A 24712-nucleotide genomic window follows, 5' to 3' on the forward strand; every position below is an offset into this window, starting at 1 on the left:
ATTAGTTTGGTTAAGTGTGATAATGATAATTGTGATTAAAAAGGGAAATGTCTTTATGTTTTAGAGATGCACACACCCACACATCGAGCTGAGAGTTCTGAAGTCTATAATTTACAAGAAAATATCCCAGCCACAGGAAAAGCAAGAGACCTGAAGTAGCTGAGAGTGAGGGTTGAGTACTGGGAGAAGGAGGAAACTGATTGTATTAGTCTCTGCTCTTTGTGTTGTAAGGATACACAGTAATTTTTTATTGTTACAAAAGTAAATAAAACTAAATCAAACAAGGCAGAAGAAACAAGTGATTGAAGCAACAGCGGCAGAATGCTGGGCTAATCGGGCCCAGTTTTTTCTTCCCAGATATCTTGACTGAAATTTTTCTTGGCATGTCCACCTGGGGTATGGGTCGTAATCAGACTCTAATCAAGGAGCTTTTAGGAACTATACCTGCTACAGACAGGACATCTCTGGTAACAGATCCGTAGGTCTAATACAAGTATCTTTAGAACACAGAATGGAACTCAAATACAGGAAGTATAGATCAGACTGGCTTCAAATTTGTGGCAGTCCTCCTGCCTCTGTCTTCAAATGCTGGTATTACAAATGTGTGTCACCAAGCCTTGCTCAGAGCTGTATGATGAACCGCTGTCTCCATTTTTGACAATTGGGGGCTTTACATGGTAAAAAGCCTGTTGTTTAGGCTAAGGGTTAAGTTGAAATATACCTCATTGGTTAACCCTTTGGGCTGTTTCACTATGACCACTACTTTGCTTGGTAATATTTGTAAAAATGGGCTCAGGAAGCCAGGGGCAATGGCACAAGGCCTTTAGTCCCAGCATTCAGGAGGCAAGCAGACCTCCGAGTTCCAGGTCAGCATGGTCTACAGAGCCAATTCCAGGACAGCCAGAGGAGGAAGAAGGGTTAGGGAGATGATTCTGTGGGCCAAGTCACAAGCCATACAAGCCTGACAACCAGAGTTCAATCCCCAGAACCAGGTGAAAGGCTGGATGCAGTGCTGTGCTGTGGATAAGGCTGATGACCTAAATTCAATCCCCTGGGCACTCATGGTGGAAGGAGAGAACTGACTCCCGCAAGTTGTCCTTTGATCTCCGTAAGTGGCAAGGCAGGTATCACACTCCCAAATAAATAAACATAATGTTAAAAAAAAAAAGAATAAAATATCAGTGAATTTGTAGAAGGTCAAAGTGGGAATAAATTTTAAACTAATAATGATAACAATGATGATGGTGATGATGATGATGATGATGATGATGATGATAATAATAATAATAATAATAAACACAGACGACCGGGTATCCAGGTGGTAAAAGCCTGTAGTTCCAGCACTCAAGAGGTGGATACATGAGGATCAGGAACTTAAGGTCATCCTCAGCTATGTAGCACCTCTTATACCAGCGTGGGCTACCTGAGACTATTTCAAACACACACACACACACACACACACACACACACACGCACACGCACACGCACACACACACACACACACACCAGAGACAGACAGACAGACAGACAGACAGACAGAGGAGATGAGATCATTCTGAAACTACTTTTTATTGTCTACATGACTAAAAAATTTTAAAGTGAAAGTTGAAATGGGACCAATAAGGGGAAATCCGAAAGTTGCTGCAGCATCTTGTATACAGCAAGTGGTGAAATTGGCTGTCTCTTCTACCCTTCCCAAAGTCTGGTGTGGAAGAGAAGGAAGCTTAGCTGAACCCATTCAAAGAGAGGAGGAACAGGGAGCGCTAGGGCTTGTGGGAAAGCAGGCTTCATCTTGGGGTAAAGGGAAGTTCTGCTGGAGTGGCCCACGGGGGAGCCTGCAGTTGCTGTGGCCCTAGGAACACTCAAGCAGACACTCCTGGTTTACCAAATCATCTCGAAAATTCTCTCCATCTCTAAAGTGCTGGGATTCGATGAAGTTAATTAAAAGATATCAAGGTCATTTCTCCCTTTTGCCTGGTCCTCCCTGGGCCTCTTCAGATGCAGTAAGGCTTGCCTGCCTCAGGGGAGGAATGAGAGGGGCAGGGCAGAGAGGGCTCCTAAAACTTGTTTAGAATCTCTGATTTGTTCCTTAGTGATGACTGGGTGACATCTATGGTAAACCGAAGGGCCACCTTCTCAGATCTCTGTCAGCTTCTTTGAGCTTTCACGGGTCTTTATGAATCTCTGGGCCAGAAGGTCTCCTCGGAGAGAGCACAAGGGGTGAGGTAAACCCCTTGGAACCTGGGCTCTTGGGCCTGCCAGGATCTCAGGGGATTACCCACATAGATTTTCAGCTTTAGGGAAGATGATGTCGATCATCTATTTTGCTTCCTAAATGGAGACGCTGAGTCTCAATCATTCCTGAAGCATCCTTCCAACTCTGAGGTCCCCAGATACATTTAGACAAGACAGCGTGCCGATCGTAGGTGGATTTACAGCCCAGGCTGCTCAGGAGACAGCCTACACTCCCAACAGAAGTCTGCTGTGCTGACTGATGGGTCGCCACACCGACTGATGGGTGTTAAAGTGTTGATGTGTGTTGAGAATGATCCCCAAGGAAAGACCAAAGCTCTAGGTCTCCAACACTAGCATGGTATGGCTTCCCAAGCTAGCACAGTTCCCTCGTCAACAGCACAAACTCACAGAATGTCTGTGCAGTCAGTCAAGGCTCAACATGGCTTCCCAGCTCTAGCATCTCCCTGGTCCTACCTGCTACCCAAGACCTCATCTCTACCAAGAAGCTCCCAACAGAGTCAGAGAGCAGAGGCTACGGGTGAAAGCGCTGGGGTTGAATAAGATGCCAGCATCACTAGCACTTAGACTGTAAGTGACCAAGCAGGGTCAAAGGCATATTGAATCTTGAGTCCCAGGATTCTAAGTAGACTCCTCTTAGGCCAGGGTGGTCATAATACCCAACAGATAAGAAGAAACCAAAGGGTCAGAATTCAGGAGGTTTGAATCCTAGGGCAATTCCGTTCTCATCCCCTTGGCATCTGATGAACACTAGACCAGCGAGTGAACTCTGACACCTGGCCAGGCCTCCCCAACACTAGGAGCTGGACCCTGAAGAAGGCCTGCTCTCCCACCCCTGAACCAAGAGCGCTGACACCCAGACTGATGGGCCTCCTGTTTTGCATTGCTTTGGCAGCAATGGGACGTGATTTTGCCTGGGGAACAATTCTCTGGGTGAGGGAGGTGGAAGCCCAAACCAAGAACTGTTCCAGCAGGACTTTTCACTTCTACCTGGTAAACAATACAAGGAGTACTCAACAATGAGACTGGGCCTCTCCCATTTCTGGATGGTTCTCAGCAGCTCTACTCCCCAGTGTAACCCAGTAAGACTTCCTGAGACACTTTAGGACAATTTGACAACTTGCTGGTACAAAAACATTTATGTACATGAGTACACTGTAGCTGTCTTCAGACACACCAGAAGAGGGCATCAGATCCCATTACAGATGGTTGTGAGCCACCATGTGGTTGCTGGGAATTGAACTCAGGACCTCTGGAAGAGCAGTCAGTGCTCTTAACCGCTGAGCCATCTCTCCAGCCCTTGCTCGTACTTCATAAGCTAGTAACTACGAAGGTAGGCCCTTGAAAAGTTTTATACACACACACACACATACAGAGGTGGGGGGGAGAATTAAGAATAATAAAAACTACAAAACCAAACATTCCTAGCCTCATTCCTGCCACCTTTTTCAGGAAGAAATGCCTAGAAGGAACCAAAGGACAACTTTTGAAGCTGAACCCAGGAGGGCTGGAGATAAGCTGTGAGAACACTGTCTTAGGAGTTAGGAGGAAAGAGGTTTCATTTCCCACTAGCTGATTATTCCTAGTCCAGTCAGGGCACAGATGGTGATGAAACATTCTACACATGTCCAACACACCCCTAGCTATGCACACTGTGCCCACGGAAAACTTCACTAACGAATTTTAGGACCCTATCCTTTTCCCTAAAGTCAGAGCCATACAACAGCACTGATGGTCAGGACCCACACTTCTAAAAGGAGCAACTCATTACCTTAGGACTAGATGGCCTCTCGAGTTCCCTCCAGAATCTCAGTGTGTGGACTCATAGTGTAAAACACCCATTGCTCTAGTCAAAGACATGAAGAGTAGAATTCACAGACTTCAATAGACGTGGCCTGTTGAGCTATCTGATGTGCGTCTGAGGTGTGAGAGTTCAGAAGGTCAAGCCTGAAGCCTGCTGGACACACATTGTGGTGCAAACCTAATATTTTAGTACTCTGAAGGTGGAGACCAAGGATCAGATGTTCAAGGCCAGCCTTTACTACACAGAGAGTTCAAGGCCAGCCTGGACTTTGTAGGACCCTGTCTCAAAAAGGAAAAACCAAACTACTGTCTACTTGGCAATTCCGTTCTCACAAAGCTCAGGCGCCTGGGGCGATGCCATGAGCACAGAGGATCTTTGCTGAGTTGACTCTGCTAGAGGAAGCATAGCCCTCTCCCGGCGCCCAGTGCAATTTCTCATGTTATTCTTTGATAAAGAAACTCTACCTCGCCATAGTTTTTTGATACCTTGGGAAATATAATCCCCATTCCTTCTCCATCTGAGCTATGGATGGAGCTTTCTAGAACTCCCATGTGTTGTCCCTGCGTCTCCTGCTGTAAAACACACAGAAAATCATTAGTAGAGGGAACGCAACTGGGCACGTTGGTCAAGGGCTTAGATGATGGAGTATCCTGGGCTTAAAAAATGTTCAGTCTCAGTTCACTAATGCAAGGGAGTAGGACCCCAGCAATGTAAGATTTCTCCTCAAAATCTCACTTAGAGTTCCCTGACCCTGGAAAGACAGTAAAATCTGCTGTCAAAGACAGTTAATTATGCTTTGTGAAATAAGAGCTCTAGTCTATTATTATTATTATTAATTATTAATTATTATACCATAGAGGGACCATAGACACCTAATGTCTGTCCTCTGTGTGTTCATGGGGTCAAACCTGAAACCCGCTGGGCAGCACATACTTGTAATCCCAGCACTTTGGAGGGAGAGGTAAGAGGATCAAGAGTTCAGGGCCAGCCTTGGATACTTAACAAAGCTCTGAGACCCTTGTTAGGATACTAAGTTCTAGAGAGGGAAGTGATTAGCTGTCCAAATGCCCCCGTATTATTGTCAACTGAAACTTTATTTGGAGTGGCCATAAAAACTCAAGTAGGCAAAAGAGAGAAGCCTTAGATTTTCTAATATTTTAAATAATATTTAGTCTTGTTGACTCTCTCCAATTTCTTAGCCCTGGGTGGGAGAAGGCTCTCTCCTCAGATTCCCTCCCTTTTTTCTGCTTCCTGAGAGATGGAGACACACAAACTAGGGCGAACACAGTCATATATGCGTGCGTGAGTGCTTGTGTGCGGCCACTTAGCCTTCACTGGAGCATGGTTCTAGCTCTGGAGTCTTGGACTAAGGACCAGTCTGAGCAGGAGACAGAGTCCATGCTTCTAAGAGAAGTTGCCCTGATTGGCTTTTAGGTCACTGCATCCCATGCACGGACACTTTGTCCTCCAGGGATAAATACTAACAAATGACATTATTAACTGGCAAGCATTGTTCTGGGTGTTTTACAAACACACTTTGATCCTCACAGAAGCTCTGTGAGGCAGATACTATTATTAACCCCATTTTATAGATGAAAAAAATAAGCAGAAAGCCTTTAAATAATGAGCAATGAGTAGTAAGCCTTTAACTAATGACCCTGAGTGAGGTCAGAGTAGGCTAGGGGAACAGCACAGCCCTTCCCAAGCCAAGAGCCTGGAAAACACTGGGGCGCGTGCACCGTTCTGGTGGGATAGAGAGGACCATGGCTAGAGAGACAGTTTCACCATTCTTCACCGGAGGCACAAACGCAGCCTCAAAGAGGGGCATTGTCTACTTAGGTGGGGTAATGGGAAAGATGAGTCCGGAATTCAGCCATCCTCTCATCTCCTTGGACAAACTACAGAGACTGTTTCCCCTACAATGAAAACTCAGACAGGACCAGTCCTGAAGCCATCAGAGGAAAGAAGGTCAGAACCTAGAATTACGATTCAGTGGTCCTGACCCATGAGGACCAAGAGGGTGCAGGAGGGGAGAGACAGTTGTGTCCTTTGGCTAGGTAGTTATAACTACCACAGGCAGGTCCCCAGAGACTGGGGAGATGGGCTGCCAGGAAGTTAGCTAACATTGGAGACACCTCCCTTTGATAACTTTGAGCCCTTGAGCCAACATTTGCCAGCCGGCTTAACCCCTTTTGTCCACGCTTCCCTCCTCAAGAAAACTTTAATCAGCCTCATTTGAATTTCAAATGACCTCTATCTTCTCCCCCTCCCCATCCCAACAGGCTTTGAGGCAGGGATATGGAAATTCACCCGGCAGTATGGAAATCTTCACCCTATGCAAATGAAAGCAGGACCCCATCGTCATAGCAACCACCCCGGTTTCCTCTCCTCTCTGTACCCCTTCTGGGCTCGCAAGGTTTGACTCTCCCTATTCTCTTCACAGCTTGAACAAGGGTGGGGAGTGGACAAGCTCCCCCAAGGGGGCCTTGTTGGAAGTGACATGGACAGGTGGGGCATCCAGTACCTGAGGTCACCTGCCGGGTCAGACCTGCCAGGCCACCTGCTCTAGAGCGAGCCTAGGCCAGGCACACCCAGGCAAGGCCAACCACTGTTTGTTCCGGGATAAACCAAGGATGGGGCAGGTGAATGAGTATGTGTATGGGGTGTGGGGAGGTTCTAGATTCCAGGGGGGACATGGTGAAAAACCCCAAAATGGACTCAGGAGGGAGGGGATGTGGGGGGCTCCAGGGTTGCAGTGGTAGGAGATGAAAGGCCTGTGTAGAACCTGTATGTAAAATAGGATGCAAATGACTGCCTATTATTGTTTGACTCAACAACGGTGTTTCTCTGGTGCTTTTTGGGAGATGCCCACAGCTCTCTTTCCCAGGCGCCTGGCTTGGCACAAAGGCCTCCCTTCCCTGCCCTTAGCCATAACCCTCCTCCCACCTCCAACCAGTGATCTGACAGGAGAACTCGGGAGGGCACGCTGAATGAACTGCTGGCGACTGGAGTCCCTAAATGGTCTGACCATCTTAGAGCATCTTGGTCATGGCCCTACACTGCTCTACACTTAGACGCTTACAGGGAAAACCAGATGATTTCATGGAGCTCCTCTCTAAGTGTCTGAGGACACTCAACTCTCAATCTGTCCCCATACCTTCAAACCAGAGGCTTTTGGGAAAGGGACTGGAAGAGATGCTGGACTTCCTCATCCCTTCTGACCTTTTCCTTGGCAGTGCCCCTGTCCACGGCAAACAGCTTAGAACTGGGACTCCTCAGCAGCTGTTGGCCTGAAACAGCTTCCACCACTGGACCTCATTTTCATGTTTCTTCAGGAGAAAGGTTTTGGTAAAGAATGAAAGCCCAGGAAGCTGCAATGACCTAGGGTCCTGATACCGCTCATCACCCAATCTGCCTGTGTGCTAGAGGCAAGGTACCATGCATCTCATGAGTATACTGGGACCTGTCTCCTACCCCAGCCTCATCATCACCCCATCCCTCACGATCTCTGGATCAAGGCCATAAGAAGATGGTGCCCAAGTTCTGGTGTACCCACTGCTCCAATAAGTCAAAGGCAAAAAGACATCCTACTACAAAACGCAAAGTGTTCTTACACAGTGCACCTCCAAGTGAGGCCAAGGGTGGTCTGAAGACTTGCGTTAAGGTACAAACTGCATGAGTAAGACCTTAGAGACGCCAGTAGAACACTAAGGGTCTTCAAGTTGTCTGCAGTGCAGAGCTATTTGGATGTTGCTGAAAATGGTCTTAGGTCAGACCTCGGTATTCAACGATATCACACACAGCAGGACTGGCTATTGATCTGGGACAGACTGGAAAAACAAATGGCCCTCCATCTGGGATTGTTTAGGAAATAAGAATGTACTCAGAGACAAGGAAGGGGAGCCAGGTGGTAAAGACAGTTCACACATCCCTGCCTCTGTCCCCCTCGGTCTGCCCCGTTAGGCTGGAAAGAAAGGAAGTCATTTCCTTAAGCAGACCTCCTCGGGGAAGAGACAGTGGTATAGAGAAGACCAGCAGGTGTTCAGGTGTTCATGACTTGTCTAAGCCTTGGCTATCCCGAGGGGTGGGCTGCGAACCCACAGATAAGTCATGTTATAGCTTTAAGTCCTTGGGCCATATGTGTGAGCTACCACCATGGCTGTTCTATTTGCTACAGTTCTCCAAGGTCTGACTGACTGACAGGCAATTCCAGGCACTGTAGGCCACTCCCTGAGACCGGCAGCACAGAGAGCCACAGTTGCAGGCCTGGGAGGTGAATGGTTCCCTTCTAATTTCCCTATTACAGTAATCAGAAATGAGGGGAGATGGAAACCACTCTGAAGTCAGCCAAGGGCTGTAGGTGAGAGATATTAAGGCCTTCCAGACAGTGGGGTATTGATTCCTATGTGAACAAGGAGTCAAGACAAAGTGTAGGTTTGGTTTTCCTTCTTTCTTTTCTCTTCTTTCTTTTCTTTCTTTCTTTTTTTTTTAAAGATTTATTTATTTATTTTGTATGTGAGTACACTGTTGCTATCTTCAGACACACCAGAAGAGGGCATCAGATCTCATTACAGATGGTTGTGAGCCACCATGTGGTTGCTGGGATTTGAACTCAGGACCTCAGGAAGAGCAGTCGGTGCTCTTAACCACTGAGCCATCTCTCCAGCCCCTTTCTTTTCTTTCTTTTCTTTTCTTTTCTTTTCTTTCTTCCTTTCCCTTCCTTCCTTCCTTCCTTCCTTCCTTCCTTCCTTCCTTCCTTTTTCTTGTACCTTTTTGAGACAGGACTTCTCTGTGTAGCCCTGGCTGTCCTGGAACTCACTTTGTAGACCAGGGTGGCCTCGAACTCACAGAGATCCTCCTCCTTCTGCCACTTGAGTGCTGGGATTAAGGTGTGCACCAACAACAACCGGTGGGTTTGACTTCTTAGGGATGAAAAGCAAAGGAGAATGGTACTCTCATTAACGGAGGCTCTCATCATCCAAGGATGGTTTTGGATGTTTACAAAGGCACAGATAAGAATATCGGAATCCTACTACCAGAATCTATCCTGGTTTTGCAGTAACTTGAGGTGGTAGTGATGGTGGTGGTGTGGCATATCCTGCTGAGGGACAGAGCTGGGACAGACTGAGGCTCAGACCTAGATAGCAGCTCTCATTCTCCTTGCTTTATTTTTGCAGATCCCCCTTCCCCGCTGCTGTCATCACAAGGAAACTGAAGTCCCAGCACTTTCCCCATGCCTCTCCATTATAGCACATTTCCTTTATTACCTTCTGTGTTGGATGGTCTTTTCTCAGTGGTGTGTCCTTCTCAAGATGCGTTCACTCCCACTCTCATTTAGTCATAAGTGCATGAGATGTGCACACACACACACACACGCGCACGCTCACACACAAGTCTCTTTAGAACAGGTGTCAAGAGGAGCCTCCTTTATACACTATCAAAGAGTCTTCTCACCCGACCTTCAAGTACCTCTCAGTTTCTCTCCAGTCCCTCCAGTCTTTGAAAGGCCACTTTATTAATATGTGAACTGAAAACTATCCTCCCCAGAACCTCACTTACTGGTGGCAATCCCCAGTTTAGTTCTGAGGGAACTTGAGGGTGGAGTCCAAGGAAGGAGCAGACCCTTACCCAAGAGAGGGAGTTGGTCCTCAGTCATCATTACTCTTCTTCAGAACCCTGAGGAGACCACTGGCTTGTTTATGCTTCACCAGTCCTCCCCTGGACAGACATACTCATCCTATTTAAAGTCATATTGGAAGTTCTTCAGTCGCCCAGACAACTGAGTCTCCTGGGTGGTTCTGAACTGCAGACAGATATTAGTCATTCAGTCTCACAGATAAGACAAGGATGTCTCAACTTGGAGGAATGAATGACAAAGTTCCCCTCCCTCCCCTCTAGTGAGATGAATACTGGTTCCCAAAGGAGGAGGGGGAGAGAGTTCTTGCCCAGGCTAGACCCTCCACTGCTCCCAAGCAGGAGCAGCTAACCTTGCTCTTTCCCTCTAGTGCCCACTTGTGCTGGCTGATCTTATGTCAACTTGAAACAAGCTAGAGTTATCTGAAAGGAGGTAACATCAACGAGGAAATGCCTCCGTAAGATCCAGCTGTAGGGCATTTTCTTCATTAGCGATTGATGGGGGAAGGCCCATCCCATTAAGGGTGGTGCTATCCCTGGGATGGGGGTCCCGGGTTCTATAAGAAAGCAGGCTGAACAAGCCATGCGAGCAAGCCAGTAAGTAGCATCCCTCCTTGGCTTCTCCATCAGCTCCTGCCTCCAGGTTCCTGACCAGTTGGAGCTCCTGCCCTGACTTCCTTCAATGATGAATAGTGATGTGGAGGTGTTAAGCCAAATAAACCCTTTCCTTCAACTTTCCCTTTAGTCAGTGTTTTATCATAGTAATAAAAACCCTGATTAAGACACCCAGCAAGCACTCTGGCCCCAGACAGGCCTTTGTGCCTTAGACAGGATCAATCTTCCTTCTAGTCCTGCGAGATCACCCTTCATGACTTAGGCATACAAGAGTGATGATGTCACTCTTGTATCCTCTCTCCCTCTGGTTTTCCATAATGGGCATCCCTTGGTCTTCCCACTAGCATCTATGGGAAGAAAGTCACTAGAAAAGTCCACCCTTCAGCCTGTCATGTTCTGGGTAAGGGACCTCGGGAACCTCAGCTAACACTCTCATTATCAGCCTCAACCTGTAAAGTGGGATAATGGCCCCCACTCTCAGTGCCTATGTTCCAGAATGTGCTCAGAGCTTAACAGACCCCAGTTATCAGTGTTATCCACAGCAAGGGCTCTGCCCCTGGACTATACCTCCAGTTGTGCGTGGGCACATGCAGATGCACACACATGTGAATCCTATCCTCAAAGGAAAGTTCCGTGGGCGCAGAGACTCCAGAGCCCAGCATGGGCTGCAAAGTGGAGGTCCCTAGACATTGTCATGGGACTGCCAGCTAGGCCAGAATAGGATGGGAGCCACTGAGAGAAGCAGTGCTGATGTGGGTGGAAGGGAGCTGCGAGCCCACACTCAACTCCCTGGAAAACCTCCATGCACTTAAGAGATGCACAAACAGATGGGGAGGGGGAGCGTACAGAAAGCAGGCCTTACAAGTCAGCCTTCCCAGGTGATCTAGTACAAAGCCTTCCTTCGTAAAGAAGAAACTGAAGGTCCACGTTGGAACGGTGACCAAATGTGCAGGTCATTCATGGCAGAGCCAGGATGAGAACCTGATGACTTCGCACAGTGCGAGTTCAAGTCCCTCTTCTAAACAAGTTATATTTTCACTCTCAGCCAGTGTTCTCCACGGAGAGAATACCACCTCTCTGTTTACCTTATGAGTTAAACATGATAATGTCTATAAAGCTTTTGCATGTGGCTGGAGGGCAGGAGGGAAAATGTGTCCCAATGGGTTTTTCCTTCCTTCCTTCCTTCCTTCCTTCCTTCCTTCCTTCCTTCCTTTCTTCTGAAACATTGGTTTTTGTCTTTCCTCTGGTGTTTGAGGCTACAAGTGATCAGCAAGGCCAAAAACCGCCAAGGTCAGCTGCTTTGGTGTTGGGAGCTGTGAGTTACAGCTTGGGGGCTTTTAATGCATGGATAAAGTTCTATTTGTATCCAACTTCGTAGTTGAGAAAAGGAGAGGCTGAGGCAAAAGGCCGTACTGAAGCATAGGCCAGCTGAGCTCCATGAGTTTCAGGCCAGCCTGGTTGCCTCAAAAACAGACAGACAGACAGACAGACAGACAGACAGACAGACAGCTTGGGACAGCGCTTGCTGCATAAGCATAAGGATCTGAATCCAGCCCCTGCAACAAACACTGTGACATGCTCTTGCCATCCCAGAGCTGCAGGAGAGGTGGACACTGGAGGACCCTAGGGTCTCTCTGGCTTATAGTGCTAGCCTAGCCCACTAGCAAAACAATGAGCGACCCTGTATGAAGACAAGGTGGCTGAGGAAGGACCGTGTCCTCTGGGTCCCTTGTGTGTGCATTTGCCCGTGCGCACACAGCTGGAGGTATAGTTCAGGGGCCGAGCTCTTGCTTAGGATGCCTAGGATTCTAGGTTCGATCCCCAGTACTGCAAATAAACCCTACATGAAGGAATGTGGCAATTGGTAGGAGGTGACAGGAATTCACAAAAAGCCAAAAGCTGCCATAGGAGGAGACGCCTGCTGTGGAAAGGGAGTTTGGGGGAAATGCAGACAGGGTTTCCAGGGTCTTTCTTGGTTGCCAGCAAAAGAAGAAAAGCTGAGCTTCTGAGCATTTTGTTCTCGGCTGTGGGAGGAGGGGTGTTGTTCTCGACTGGGGGGGGGGAGTGGGTAGGGGGAGGGAGGTGTGAATTGCCCCGCAGGTCTGACAAAACTCACCTAGGATTTCCCCGCCAACTCAGAGTGGACCTGGACAACTCCCCTTTCCCAGCTCCCACCCCTAATGCCCTAAGGGTTTCACACAAAATATTGTGGATGCTCTCCAGTACACAGGAGTTTTCTGGGTCATCTTTGAGTATAGTTCCCTTTAAAACTCAGACACAAACCACCCATTAACTCATGCCCTGCTGGGGAGGTGAATGTGTCTTTTAAAAATTCAAAGGAAACCATTAAACTTAAGTTGGTAACCATTGTAACTGGTAATAAGCTTTCCTCAGTTTAAAAAAAAAATCAGAGCTCTTTCCAGGAAGTTTGGTTTGGTTACTTTAATTAGCGACTTCTTCTTTTCCTACCCTTAATTTAGGATCACCTAAACATTAATCTTACCATTGAGCAAAACCCCAAAGGGGAAGACAGAAGAACAGGGAAACTTCAGAGGTCAAAAACATCGCTATCTCTCAGGGGTCTACCTCTAGGACCCACGCACAATCTTTCTTGATTGGTAAGCAGAGCAAAAACAACTTCTGGGGCTGACCCACTTGCTCAGAAGAAGGGAGAAAGAGAGAGCACCCCAGGCACCTGTGGCCCTATGCAGGACTACCCAGAATTACAGAATCTCCGTGGTGATGGGCTGGAGAGATGGCACAGCGGTCAAGTACCTTTGCTCTTATAGAGGTTTGGTTCCCAGCACCCAGATCATAGATTACAACCATCAGTGTAACTCCAGCTCCTGGGGATCTGACAACTTCCTCTGACCTCCACACACACCAGGAACTTTGAGTGGTGGTAGCTAGATGTGGTGGTGCACACCCTTGATCCCAACCTCAGTAGACAGAGGTAGCGGGATCTCTGTGAGTTCAAGATCAGCCTGTCTACATGTCAAGTTCAAGAACAGCCAGAGTTACTTACTTAGTGAGACCTTATCTCAAACAAATAAACAAAACCAAACCAACAAGGCCACAGTGCTGGCCTTTACATAGCTCAGCTCATTGTCAGCTTACCCCCCATTTTCTCATGTCACTTTGTGACAAGGGTAGACACACAAATCAGGTACCTAGTAAGTGGTCCTATTTGTAGGCTTTTTCTTGACATCGAGCAGGGAGACACAGGGACTCAGTGTGTAGCCCAGGCTAGCCCAGAACTCCTTCTAACCAGGCCTGGGATTGGACTCTCCAATGGTCAATCCTAGTGTCTCAGCCTGAATGTTGCTTACAGGAGGGCAGCACCCTGCCTGGCTTGTTTGCCAGCTTTTAGCCCAGGTCTGTTTGACTTGAAATCATACCTCCCGAAGAGGTTGGCAGCATGTCAGGATGGATTCTGACAGTCCTAGTTCATCCCTGGATTCTCTCACCCTTAATCCTCTTAGTACACATCTTCCATAGTCTCCTGTAGGAGGTTAGAATTTGCCCAGGTAACACATAACACATTGGACTTCCTGGTCTCCTCCTACCATTGAAATTCTACCTTCCTTGGCTCATTCTTGAGGGGTTCCAGATAGCTCATTCTGACTCCTCATACCGATCCCCAAATGGGTCAGGATAACTTAAAGCAAAGCCCTGGTTCCAGCAATGAGGGTAGTCATTTCCGTGTGAACACTGCTCAGCTGTGTCCTGGCCAATGGGGTCTGGGGAAATAGAGTTGGTTCCAGGAGAGAAACAGTTTCTCTAGAATAACAGCTCTACTCTGGGAAGGGCATGAGCACAGGCACAGCCTCTGGCTCATCTCGGCTTCTTAAGATCGAAGGAAATTAACGATTAACCTTCTCTACTAACACACATGCCACCAGCAAACTGACTCTTAGTCACAGGCCTGTGATCTCAGCTGAGGCTGAGACAGGAGGATTGAAAGTCGGAGGCCAACCTGGGCTACAGAGCAAGTTTAAGGACAACGTAGCAAGAGATACTGTGTCAAAATGAACGAAAAGGTTCAGTGGTAGAGTGCTTGGTTACTGTGCACAAGTCCCTAGGTTCAATCACCAATATGGTTGAGTGGGCCAGCACCCTGAAAAATGGATGCAGCTACTCCACACTGCTCAGTCCAGCTGTTCTATACAAAGGAGAACATAGACTGTAGCTCTACATGCATTGCTGCCCAAACGAGTAGACCCTGCTTCCATACCATGCCCTGCTATCTCTAGAGAAGTCACTCAGGACCCAATATCCAGCTTTCGGATCTGAAATACTGAGCAAGAAGAGACACCACACTGCTGGACAGTTTCCCCTAACGGCTCTCGGCCAGAAGAGAACACCTTACCTGACTCCACTTGACCAAAAGTGCTGCGGGCATCTGTGGAATCAGCGACATCCCCACTCATCTTGATCTCTGCAGGGAAAACACGACGGGCTTTAATAGCAGGTCACCATTTTTCTGACACACGTGGCTTTAGCTTAAACAGCAAAGTTGAATGTGTAATTATAACCACCATCAGACTTTCAAATTCCTGATTCCTGAACACATAGCCATTAGAATATTCATCAGCTTGGAGGCGCAGATCCCCTCCTTCTGGGCAAGCTTCCTAGCCTAGCCTTTCCCCCAATTTTCCACAGCTACTGCAGGGTCTCTCACCTTCTGTAATGTTCATCACCAGTCACCCATCTCTCAGACACAAAGATACCGACTAGAAGCAGGGTGGGGGACCCTGCACATACCCGACCCTTAATTTCTTTGGAATTCTGGGAATGCATCTTCTCAAAGCTCCATAGAAATTCGGGTGTGCGCAGATGGTGGCTCACGCCTTTAATCCCAGCACACAGGAGGCAGAGACAGAAGGATCTCTTGAGTTCAAGGTCAGCCTGGTCTACAGAGTGGGTTCCAGGACAGCCAGGGCTACACAGAGAAACCGTGTCTCACAAAACTTAAAAAAAAAAGGGGGGGGGCTTCATAAAAATCCAGGTATGAAAAAAAATCCAGGTATGGTGGGACACGCCTATAAACCCAGTACTCAGGAGGCTAGGTCAGAAAGACCATAATTTGAGGCCAGCCTTGAACTTAGAGAAGACTTTGTCCCCCCGCTCCCAAAAAATAATAATGATGATAAGTACAAATCAAGCATCACTCTTCTGCTCCCCGTGTTATTAACACAGCTACCCTAGGAGGTAAGCGTACTTTAAACCAAAGTTTTTGCATTTGCTCTTCTTACCTGCCTGTTCCCAAGTCTGCTTGCAGAGGTCAATGCACTGCCTGGGGAATCAAGCCCTACTCTTCCCTTGTCTCTTGTTCCTCCAAATCGCTCAGTGAGAAATGAGTGCTCCGCTGAGAAAGCGGACCCCAAGTGCTGCTGCTCTGGCCTCTCCACTCTGCTCCAGTGCAATACATTAAACATTTACCCATAACAGCAAGCTAGCACTAAGAGGCACGCGCGCTAAACCTCCTCCCTAGTCAGCTGAGGGAAAGAAAGCGGCAACTCTGAACTCGCTCTCTCCAAGCGCCTCTCCTTATTGGACCATCCAAATCCTGATGTTTAAGACAAGAGAAGATTTTATTCAAATTGTGTCCAACATCCCCCAACCCCTACTCCACCCTTTTCGCGGGGGTGGGGGGTAGAGTTTTAACTCTTTTAAACTAGATAAAGTCTTGGTGAGTTCATTTGCATATGAGGCTCCTCAGCCAATCCAAGTCAAGGAGGCAGCCTTAATTTGCATCAGGTAATCAGGCAGTTGGCAGGGTAGCCGTCTGAGGTCTGGAGATGATCAGGATGAGGGGAAAGGGTGGACCTCTGCCCCAGGAAGAGAGAAAGCATGCCTCTTTCTTTTTGGTAAGGCGCTAATGCATGTAACTCTTAACGATATTTAGTGAAGTGACTGAGGAGTCAGGCAGAGCAGAGACGCAGACACCAGCAGTGCACCGGAAGTGGGGGGAGAAACAAGGCCACCCTAGGAGTCTCTGATTTTTGGGGACTGCTTATTGATGGAAGACACCCAGGTATATAGTGAGAGCTCTGTAGGGACTTCCTAGACCGCCATGCTGGACTCCGTGGCTGTGGAAGTCTCAGGGCCCCCCCCTCTGCTGCTCTGTCTTTGGGAGGCTTTCACTGAACCAAGCCCTTCCTTCTGCACTTGCTAACCTTCCATACATTAGCCCTGCATACATGTATGCACGCATATACAGAACTAGCAGGGGCCTCGGCCGCTGTTCAGGTGCTACTGTGGGAACACTGGGCTTCTCTTTGTCCCAGCTTGGCTCTGGGAAATGTCCAACATCCATCCATATCCCACACTTGAGTGCGGAGAAAAAGCCCCAAGCCAGATCCTACTGGGAAGGCACTGGAGAGAAATCCTCTCCCTCTGCTGGATTTGAACCAACTTTAGCAGAGGCAGAATTCGGGACTTCAGAGCATGGGTTTTGGCAGCAGAAAAACCAGAAGGCAAAACCAATGCCTAGGTACAAAGGACAATGTGAATTTTGCCACTCTGACTGGAGATGAAGAACACACCTCCCGGAATCATGGGTAGGATGAAATAAAGTGTGTACCTACTAAATGGCTTAGACATGAGTCTCAGTCCCCTCTTGCATCCCAGTCACGTACTCTCCTTAGCTTTTCCTGATTCCCAAGGACAGCTGTAGCTTTCAGTCTCGCACCTCTGTAACTCACTAAGAAAGCCATTAGAATTCTCCCGATTCCACCTAGAGAAGAAAACTGCTCACGGGTGGGGACAGGAAAAGTTTGAGGGACAGTGAGGCTATAACGTCTGTCAATCAGAGTTTCCAGTTCAACTTATTTTAAACTCTGGACATTTAGACAGTTAACTGTGTGTGTGTGTGTGTGTGTGTGTGTGTGTGTGTGTGTGTGTGTGTGTGCGCGTGCGTGCATGTGTTTCTGAGAAGAGAATCATGGTCTTATTTCTACTACCACTGAGACATATCCCAGGCCTCTCCTTATTTTGAGGCAGGGTCTCAACAAGTTACCCAGGCTAGCCTTGAACACACTCTAGCTCAGGCAGGATTTGAACTTGTGATCTTCCTAGGCTCCTAGGAGTATCTGGGACTATATGTCCATACCACAAGGACTGACTTAAACAGGTAGCTTTTTGAGCTGAGCCTTATTGTGTGGCCTGTCACCCCAACTTTCCTTTAACACCATTCCTCCCATCACTTTACACAAAGAAACCTTCTCGCTTGCCCTTTAAATAAACTTAGAGCTTAGTCTTAATCATGTCTGAAAGCTAGCTCTAAAGACATCCAAGGTCCCTCATGTTGCTATCACCTGGTGACAGTCCCACTCTTTAGGCAGGGAGTAGAACTTTATGAGGGGTAGGGTGAGATAGCCTGGGAACCTTCTCTTTCAGTCCCCAACATGCTCTGATGCCGAGAACCTGTTCCTGTTGGTTAGGAGGCTGATGCAGATGGGTGGGACGAACCCTTGGGTCTCAGCCTAAAAATGGGCCAACACCGAAACTCACTGAGACGCTGGCAGTAACCCTTCACCCGTCGGACAGCACTGCCGGGGGTGAGGGAGAGAGGTGTGGGGTGGGGCCAGCTCTGCTGTGTTCTTATCTCAGTCTGTCTGAGTCGGCTCTTTGCCATGCTCCCTTCCCTGAGGAGGCTCAGCTGCTTTGTGTAAGCGCCCAGATACTCCATGAAGACCACAACCTGCCTTGCCTGGCACCATCATAGAGTGAAGTTGTCCTGGCCTTCCTATGGCCTGGTCAGAAGGAGTTCTCCTCTAGATACCTGCAAACACAGGCACCTTAAGGCTGTGCCGGCAGCAGGCTGAGTGTCCTCCTGAGTTCGGGTTGTTCTGGGCAAACAGGAGCTTCACCCCTCTCTCTTGTCCTTGTTCCTGTTCTGGGAAGGGACTAGCTAGACCTGCAGCATCTTTCCTCAAATACTTGCTTTTGTAGGTCCCTCTGTAGGAAGGGTTTCTTGGGACCCTCCAGTTCCACTCCTGAGTCAGCCAAGGCTCCAGCTCTTCTAGTGCAGACTTTCCTTCTCCCTCCCTCAGACAGGCCTTTTGGCCCAAAAGCATTCCTGACCCCCCAACTGGCACAGGTCTTGGGGTGTCTAGACCTCCCTCCCTGAGCTGATAGTGGGATACCTAGAAGGACACCCACAGCCAGACACTGGTACCCTCTGGCTGACTTCGTACCACTTTCCTCCCTTCCTAACTGACTGTCCTGAGCACAAAGGCCCTCTCTTTCTGAGGACGCCCTTTTGACTTGCTCAGATATCCAAGCTCCACAGTAAGAGATGTTCTGTGAGAACACGGACTGTGGCAGACATGAATCAGAGTTTGTACCCAGGCCGTCAAAGCCAGAATACAGAGCTGACTCGAAGGATCACACAGCTATGGAGTCCTCTGGATGGGGACCCAGGAGCAAGTCTACATCCAGGGTTCATGGGCTCCTATCACACTGATATCACCCCGGAAACCAACTCAGAGGCATCTGTAAGGGCCTGGTGTTGGGAACTCCAGGGCAAGTGGAAGCAGCAGAAAAATGGAATTGCTATGGAGGGACTAAAATACGCAATGTTTCTAAAATAAAGAAGCATGTCCCTCCCTCCACGCACAGAAAGGCCCCATGAAGACCTTAAAAGCCTGGCACAGTGGCTTATGCCTGTAAACCAAGAATTGAAGAAGCTGAGACAGGAGGATTAATTTGAGTGTGACATATGCCTAAGATATGCAGCAGGACTCTGTCTCAAATGACAATGAAGACCTTGAACCAAGGGAGCAAGGACAGCACAGAAAGCTCCAAGCCCCGAGAGCCTTTGGTTGGCCACTGTACGGTGAGCACGCCACACAAAGCCAACAGGCCTCGTGAGTGACATGGGGGAAGATCAATGACCCAGGGGACGGCAGAGCTAGTTAAAGATCATAGCAGGGAGGCCTTCAAGACAATCGGAGAGGTAAATCAGGCAAAGTACACAAAGGCAGATAACCCCCCATCCTGAGGAATCACCCCCTTTGGGTGCAGCACACTCCACCCAGAGCACCGTAGAGCAGAGAAGCTGGGCAGACCTCTGAGAAGCATCAACTAGGGGGCTTGCATGGGCCTTTCTCCCAGCTTCTCTCTTCTCTTGCTCTCTACCAGACCCTCCCGGTTCTCAGAGTGCTACCACGCCAGGATCCAGCTGTTCCACCTCCTCCCACTTCCTTAGGGAGAAGCCTCCAGTAGACAGGAGTGGAAAACCCCCCAGGAAGTCCCCGATTTGGGTTCTAGAGAACTCCCCGCTTTCTATGGAGTTACCTTTGGACAGAGTTCCATTTGAACACTGGCTTTCCTGATAGGAAATGGGTGTGTGTGTGTGTGTGTGTGTGTGTGTGTGTGACACCTGCCCAGAAGACCTGTCCCCAGGTACTTCCAGTTCCACAGTATTGCTTTGGATCTGAAGACTCTCCTCAGACACTGGACTACACCCAGTCGGATGGTTCCTTCAGCCTCACCTAGTCCTTCCTGGCAAATCCTGGGGCACCAGCCACTGAGTGCCAACATCTCTTCACCAGGAACCCTTGCACTCAGCCCTGCTGGGAAACAGCTTTCGTGAAAGCAGGCATCACAGGCCTCCTGGGCCCCAACTAATCCCTGCTTCCAGGAGTGGTGGGAGACAGGAAGATCCAGCCTGCTCTGATTCGTAGGAGTGGGTCAGAAGATCTGCTTTTTCCCCTTCCCCCTCTTTTTTCTCTTCTTCCTTCTTTCCTCCCTCCCTGCTCTTCTGGGGCAATCCATACAATGTCTGCAGCAACCCTCAAGTCCTAAGGAGCAATTACTAGGCCCCTGGACTGTGTTCAAGACATAAGGTGCTCACTAGGCTTTGAGTGGTCAAATTAGAAAGTTTATTTTTTTCCATTTTGATTCTGTTGCTTGCCCAACACCTCAGGCAGCTAATGAAGATCAGCCCTCCCGTGCCTCAACCCCTCACCAAGTCCAACCTTTAGCATCCTTAGCCCAACAGTGCACAGAGGCTCAGAATGAATGACAGGGCTGGGTCTCTCCACACCCACCTCTCATTTGTACGCTACAGGGGAGACTGACTCCGGGCCAATCCATCTCCTGGGTTCCTCAGGAAACGAGGTCATGGGATATCAGACTCAGATGAGCCCGTTGCCATCCGCTCTGGCATACAGACCTATTATGCACTGAGCCCATGACACAGATGACCAATGGATAATTAGCGGACCCACCTCCAACACACCCGGAACACGCATGGTCCAAGACTCCTGATAGTTCCTTGGCGTTTACTCCACCAATTCTCCCAACACACATGGGGGACAGCCAGACACTCATGACACACATACACACAAACACATGCTTGCACAAGTCCTAGTCAGTGAACGATCCCGTGGCATGGCATCTGCCCCAGGTGCGCCTTTGGATTTGCTCCACCCTACCCACTTCCCCTAGGCACCCCCATGCCCACTTTGCCTGCATTTCACACAGGTGCCCGGACACCAAACACGCAGCATGTGGATACACGTATGCACTCCCAGGTCCACACCCTAGCTGAGTGAACCACCCATCTCCTGCAACCTCCTGGGACTCCAGCGATTCAGCACACCCAAGTCCCACGCACTGTCTAACTCCCCAGATCTGGGGCTTCAGGAACTTCATGGCCCTCTCCACTGTTCTCCAAGGTTTCAGATACCAAAGTTGCTCCTTTTAACCCATCTCCCAACACCTTCCTATCCACCCCAGTCCGGAAGGACCCGCTATCCGCACCGCCCTCTCCTGGCCGACGAGGAGTTAACCCCACAGCCCCTCGTGTAGTGCAATGGTGTCCTTGTCCTTGGCCCCTTCACACGCGCAGTGACACCTGTCGGAACTCACTTCCTCTGCCCCTTACCTGTGTGCATGGGCTCCAGATTCACCATCCTGCCCCAGGCGGGGCCAAAGCCAGCGCCCCCCCAGGTCCCTCGCTGCTGCCCCAGCCTGGCCCCCGGGGAAGCCAGGGTCTCCCTCCTCCCGCCCTCTGCCGCCGCCGCAGCTGCCGCCACTACAGGAGCGGCTGCCACCTCGGTCGAGCACTCCGTTGCTCCGGCCGGGGCAGCACTCCGCGGACAGGCTTAGCACACTCCCCAGGTGAGCACGCGGCGCGGGGCGAGGGCCTCGGCCACGCCCCCTGGCAGGGCCCCCGCGCTTGGCCCCGGGCCCATGCAAAACAGGGATTTGCATACGTGGAACTGGGGGCTGGGAGAGAGGGGTGCCAAGGTGCTGCCGGGGCGGGTCCGGACCCTGAGGAACACCTGTCTGTTGAGACCCCGCCTGACAGTCCTTCCCCATCACGCCCTCAGCGGCTCCTACTCCTGCGGTAGCTTGCGCTTTGGGGAACTCCAGGCTTCTGCCTGGTTGGGCTTAAGAAAAGTAAGCGTTGCAGCTCAGAACCTTCGAGTCCTCGGAGAAGACTCCGGGTGCTGCGAATGGTCTTGCCTTCCAACCATCTACCACCCTTGTGGCTGGGTTCAGGCTGTTCAGCTCTCTGACCCCATTTTAAGCATCTATGCAACGGGGCCTGTGTTAATAACTGCTATCTATGAGGGCTAAGCAGGTGACCAAATTGGGCTGGTTTCCAGTGGCTTGCCCTTGTCACTTGCAGCAGCTTCTCCCGTCTCCTTCCAGAGAGACAGGGCTGCCCCTTTCCTGCTGTTTCCCCGCCATCAATCACCTCTGGTCCCAAGTTCTGAGAGGGAAGAATGTGGAGAATATTCGCCAATGTCAACACTTGTGATGAAGTTCACTTTCCAGGGACTGGAGTGACTTATCCAAACCCTGTAATTTGCCAGTGAGCGCACCCCTGCATGGGTAGAAACCTCCTAACTCTTCAGGTGCCAGTGAGTAACTGTGGCTCCGGGGACACATCCATGCTCAGAAAGCCATGTGCAGGCCAGAGGGCAGAGCCTCACTTCTCATCACTTTTTCAGATAGGATACCCATTAACCTTCCATTACCCTGAGCCCAAGCAAGCCATTTCCCAGGATGGCCTTGCGTTTTTCGGCTTTAAAAAGCAAATGTTCTTTTCTCCTGAGATGTCCATTCACAATAACCCAAGTTTTCTGTGCTTCTACTCTGGCCTGAGCATGATGCTGAAAACTTTAAGGGCATCTTTAAAGTTATTGTTGTGGTTGTTGTGGTTGAAGTGCTGTAACTTTAAAATCAAGATGTTTACGTATGTTAGGCAGTTAATACCTGTATTGCCAGTCTGCTCCAGTTTTTCAATAGGGTCCCCTTATATAGTCTAGGCCTTAAAGCCTCCCACCCCCATTCTCCAGAACTTAGTGCATATTTTAAAAATTCCCTGTAAATAGCAGCATGGTGTTTATTTCACAGATGGGAACACTGAGGCTTAGATGAAGTTAACTTGCAGTGCAACATAGCCCACAAACACCCAGAACAGAATCTCCTCCGTGTTCTACAGCACTACTCTGTTTTCTCAAGTTAATTTCTCTATTTAAATGCCCTCCCTTTTGGAAGCTGGGAGTGATCTGGTCCTGGAGATATTGTCCTCTCTATTTTCTCCCCCAGCACTGGGGATCGAACTTAGAGCATCGTGCATGCAAAGTGCTGGGCGTGTGTGGAGGGTTCTGTGGGCTGTGGGCTCTTCTTAGCTCACCCCCTCCCCCTTTTCTTTTACTGACTGGATGTTTCCTTCTGTTGCCTTCAGGTCCTGGAACAATGCTGGGCACAGCAGACATCAGAAGGTTTAGGTGCCAAGTGGAGAAGCAGGGACAGCCTAAGTGAGTCTTCAGAGCTGGGCAAACTGCCTGGCCCAGTCATACCCACCTTCCCCTCCTGGCAAGAAAGAAGGGACTTTCTTTTTGTTTCTTCTGGTCTTAGAAAGGGATCAGGTAAGGGGTTTTGGAGGTACAAGTGATTCCAGAAGTCCCACTCAGGACATTCTCAGCCTGTCCCTTCATTCCACAAAATCTATCCTTTCCTTGCTGGGCTCTTTCCCTGGGCTCTGTGTCTGATCTACAGCTGCACTCACCGGCCACCATCCCAGAAGAATGCCTTCTCCAAGGCTGTAGAACCCAGTGTGCTTGTGATTTCCGTGTCTCCATTTGCATACATTTGCATGGCCTTGTGCGCTCAGGGTCTGGTTCTCTGAGTACTTTATCTAGGGCCTGGTGCAGCTTTCCCCACATGAAATCTTGTTTTCCTCTGAGCCTTAGTATTCTAGAAGCCAGAGAAGTTTGCATCTGATAATGTCCAAGAGCTATAGGATTCTGGGGTTGGGGTGTGTGGGGGCAGGGGTGTAGAGTTTTCAGGGAAGGAAACACTGAGAGAGATAGGATCTTGGGGGTTCACAATTGGAAGCAAAGCTTAAGGGCTCCGAAGACTGGGACTGGGGTGGGATGGGATCCGGAGAAAGGGAGAGGTTGGCAGCTATTATCTTAGCCATTGTTCATCTCTTTATTCATCCATTAGTACGTGCTCCACCAATGCGGAGACTGTGCTCCACACTAAGTATACAACGTCTTTGAGTTTGTGTGTTCCTGGGGGTAGGGGAAAGCACAGAGCAACCTCAAGTGCCACTTGTCAAGTACTAGCCCCCTTCTTTCTAGAGACAGGGTCTAGTTTTGCCCCGGAACACACCCAGCAGTACACTGGCCAGCCAGTGAGGTGCAGGCCACCCCACCCAGCCGTTTTAACAGGGGCTCAGGGGAATTTGGGTCCTGTTGCTTGCAGAGTAAGCATTTCCCACCAAGTGATCTCTCCAAGCCCCGTAGGACATCTTTGTTTTGTTTTGCTTTAAATTAACGCTCATTCACTTAGTTGAAAAGTAAAGTCATTAGCCCCCACTTATAGATGGGGAAACTGAGGTTCAGGGAGATTAAGACAGTCAGGAGGTGATAAAGTTACAGATTTAAATCCAGTCTGGCGCCTCTCTCTCTCTCTCTCTCTCTCTCTCTCTCTCTCTCTCTCTCTCTGTGTGTGTGTGTGTGTGTGTGTGAGAGAGAGAGAGAGAGAGAGAGAGAGAGAGAGAGAGAGAGAGAGAGTGGTGTTATGGGGGAAGAGATGCTGTATGAAGCAAGGAGGAGGACAAGCCTGGTGAGCAACAGTTTCCTAGGCTTAATTCTCCTGTCTCTGTTAGCAAGAGAGAAACCAGAGAAAAGACTGAGACAGGAGGCTGCCTGGAGGTTTAAAAGGGCCAAAGGAAAGAGAGGGAAAGAGAAAGAAGGACAAGAAATTTTAATGCCTTCGGACATCAAAATAGTTGTATGCAAATGAATGCAAATATAATGCAAATTGTCCCTCCCTCCCTCCCTCCCTTCCTCCCTCCCTCCCTCCCTCCCTCCCTCCCTCAACTCTCTTTCTGGAGCTGGAGGATTCACTCAGAGAGTAGCCTAAACTGGA

General features: G+C 49.2%; 1 protein-coding gene across 2 annotated transcripts in view; it reads right to left on the bottom strand.

The window, feature by feature from the left end:
• The window catches only part of Pou2f3 (POU class 2 homeobox 3), an 82143-nt gene extending 60837 nt beyond the window's left edge, over nucleotides 1-21306 (bottom strand). The window contains exons 1-2 of one of the 2 annotated variants that reach the window (XM_087560163.1): nucleotides 15562-15876; nucleotides 14676-14744 (exon numbers count right to left, since the gene is read on the bottom strand). In XM_087560163.1, the coding sequence (XP_087416289.1) occupies nucleotides 14676-14736 (61 nt within the window). In that variant the 5' untranslated portion in view covers nucleotides 14737-14744; nucleotides 15562-15876. 2 annotated transcript variants of the gene reach the window in all.
• Between the last annotated feature and the right edge of the window lie 3406 nt (nucleotides 21307-24712).

This window comes from Rattus norvegicus, chromosome 8 (assembly GCF_021556685.1).
Source record: "Rattus norvegicus strain SHRSP/BbbUtx chromosome 8, alternate assembly SHRSP_T2T, whole genome shotgun sequence".
Taxonomy (NCBI): Eukaryota; Metazoa; Chordata; class Mammalia; order Rodentia; family Muridae; genus Rattus; species Rattus norvegicus.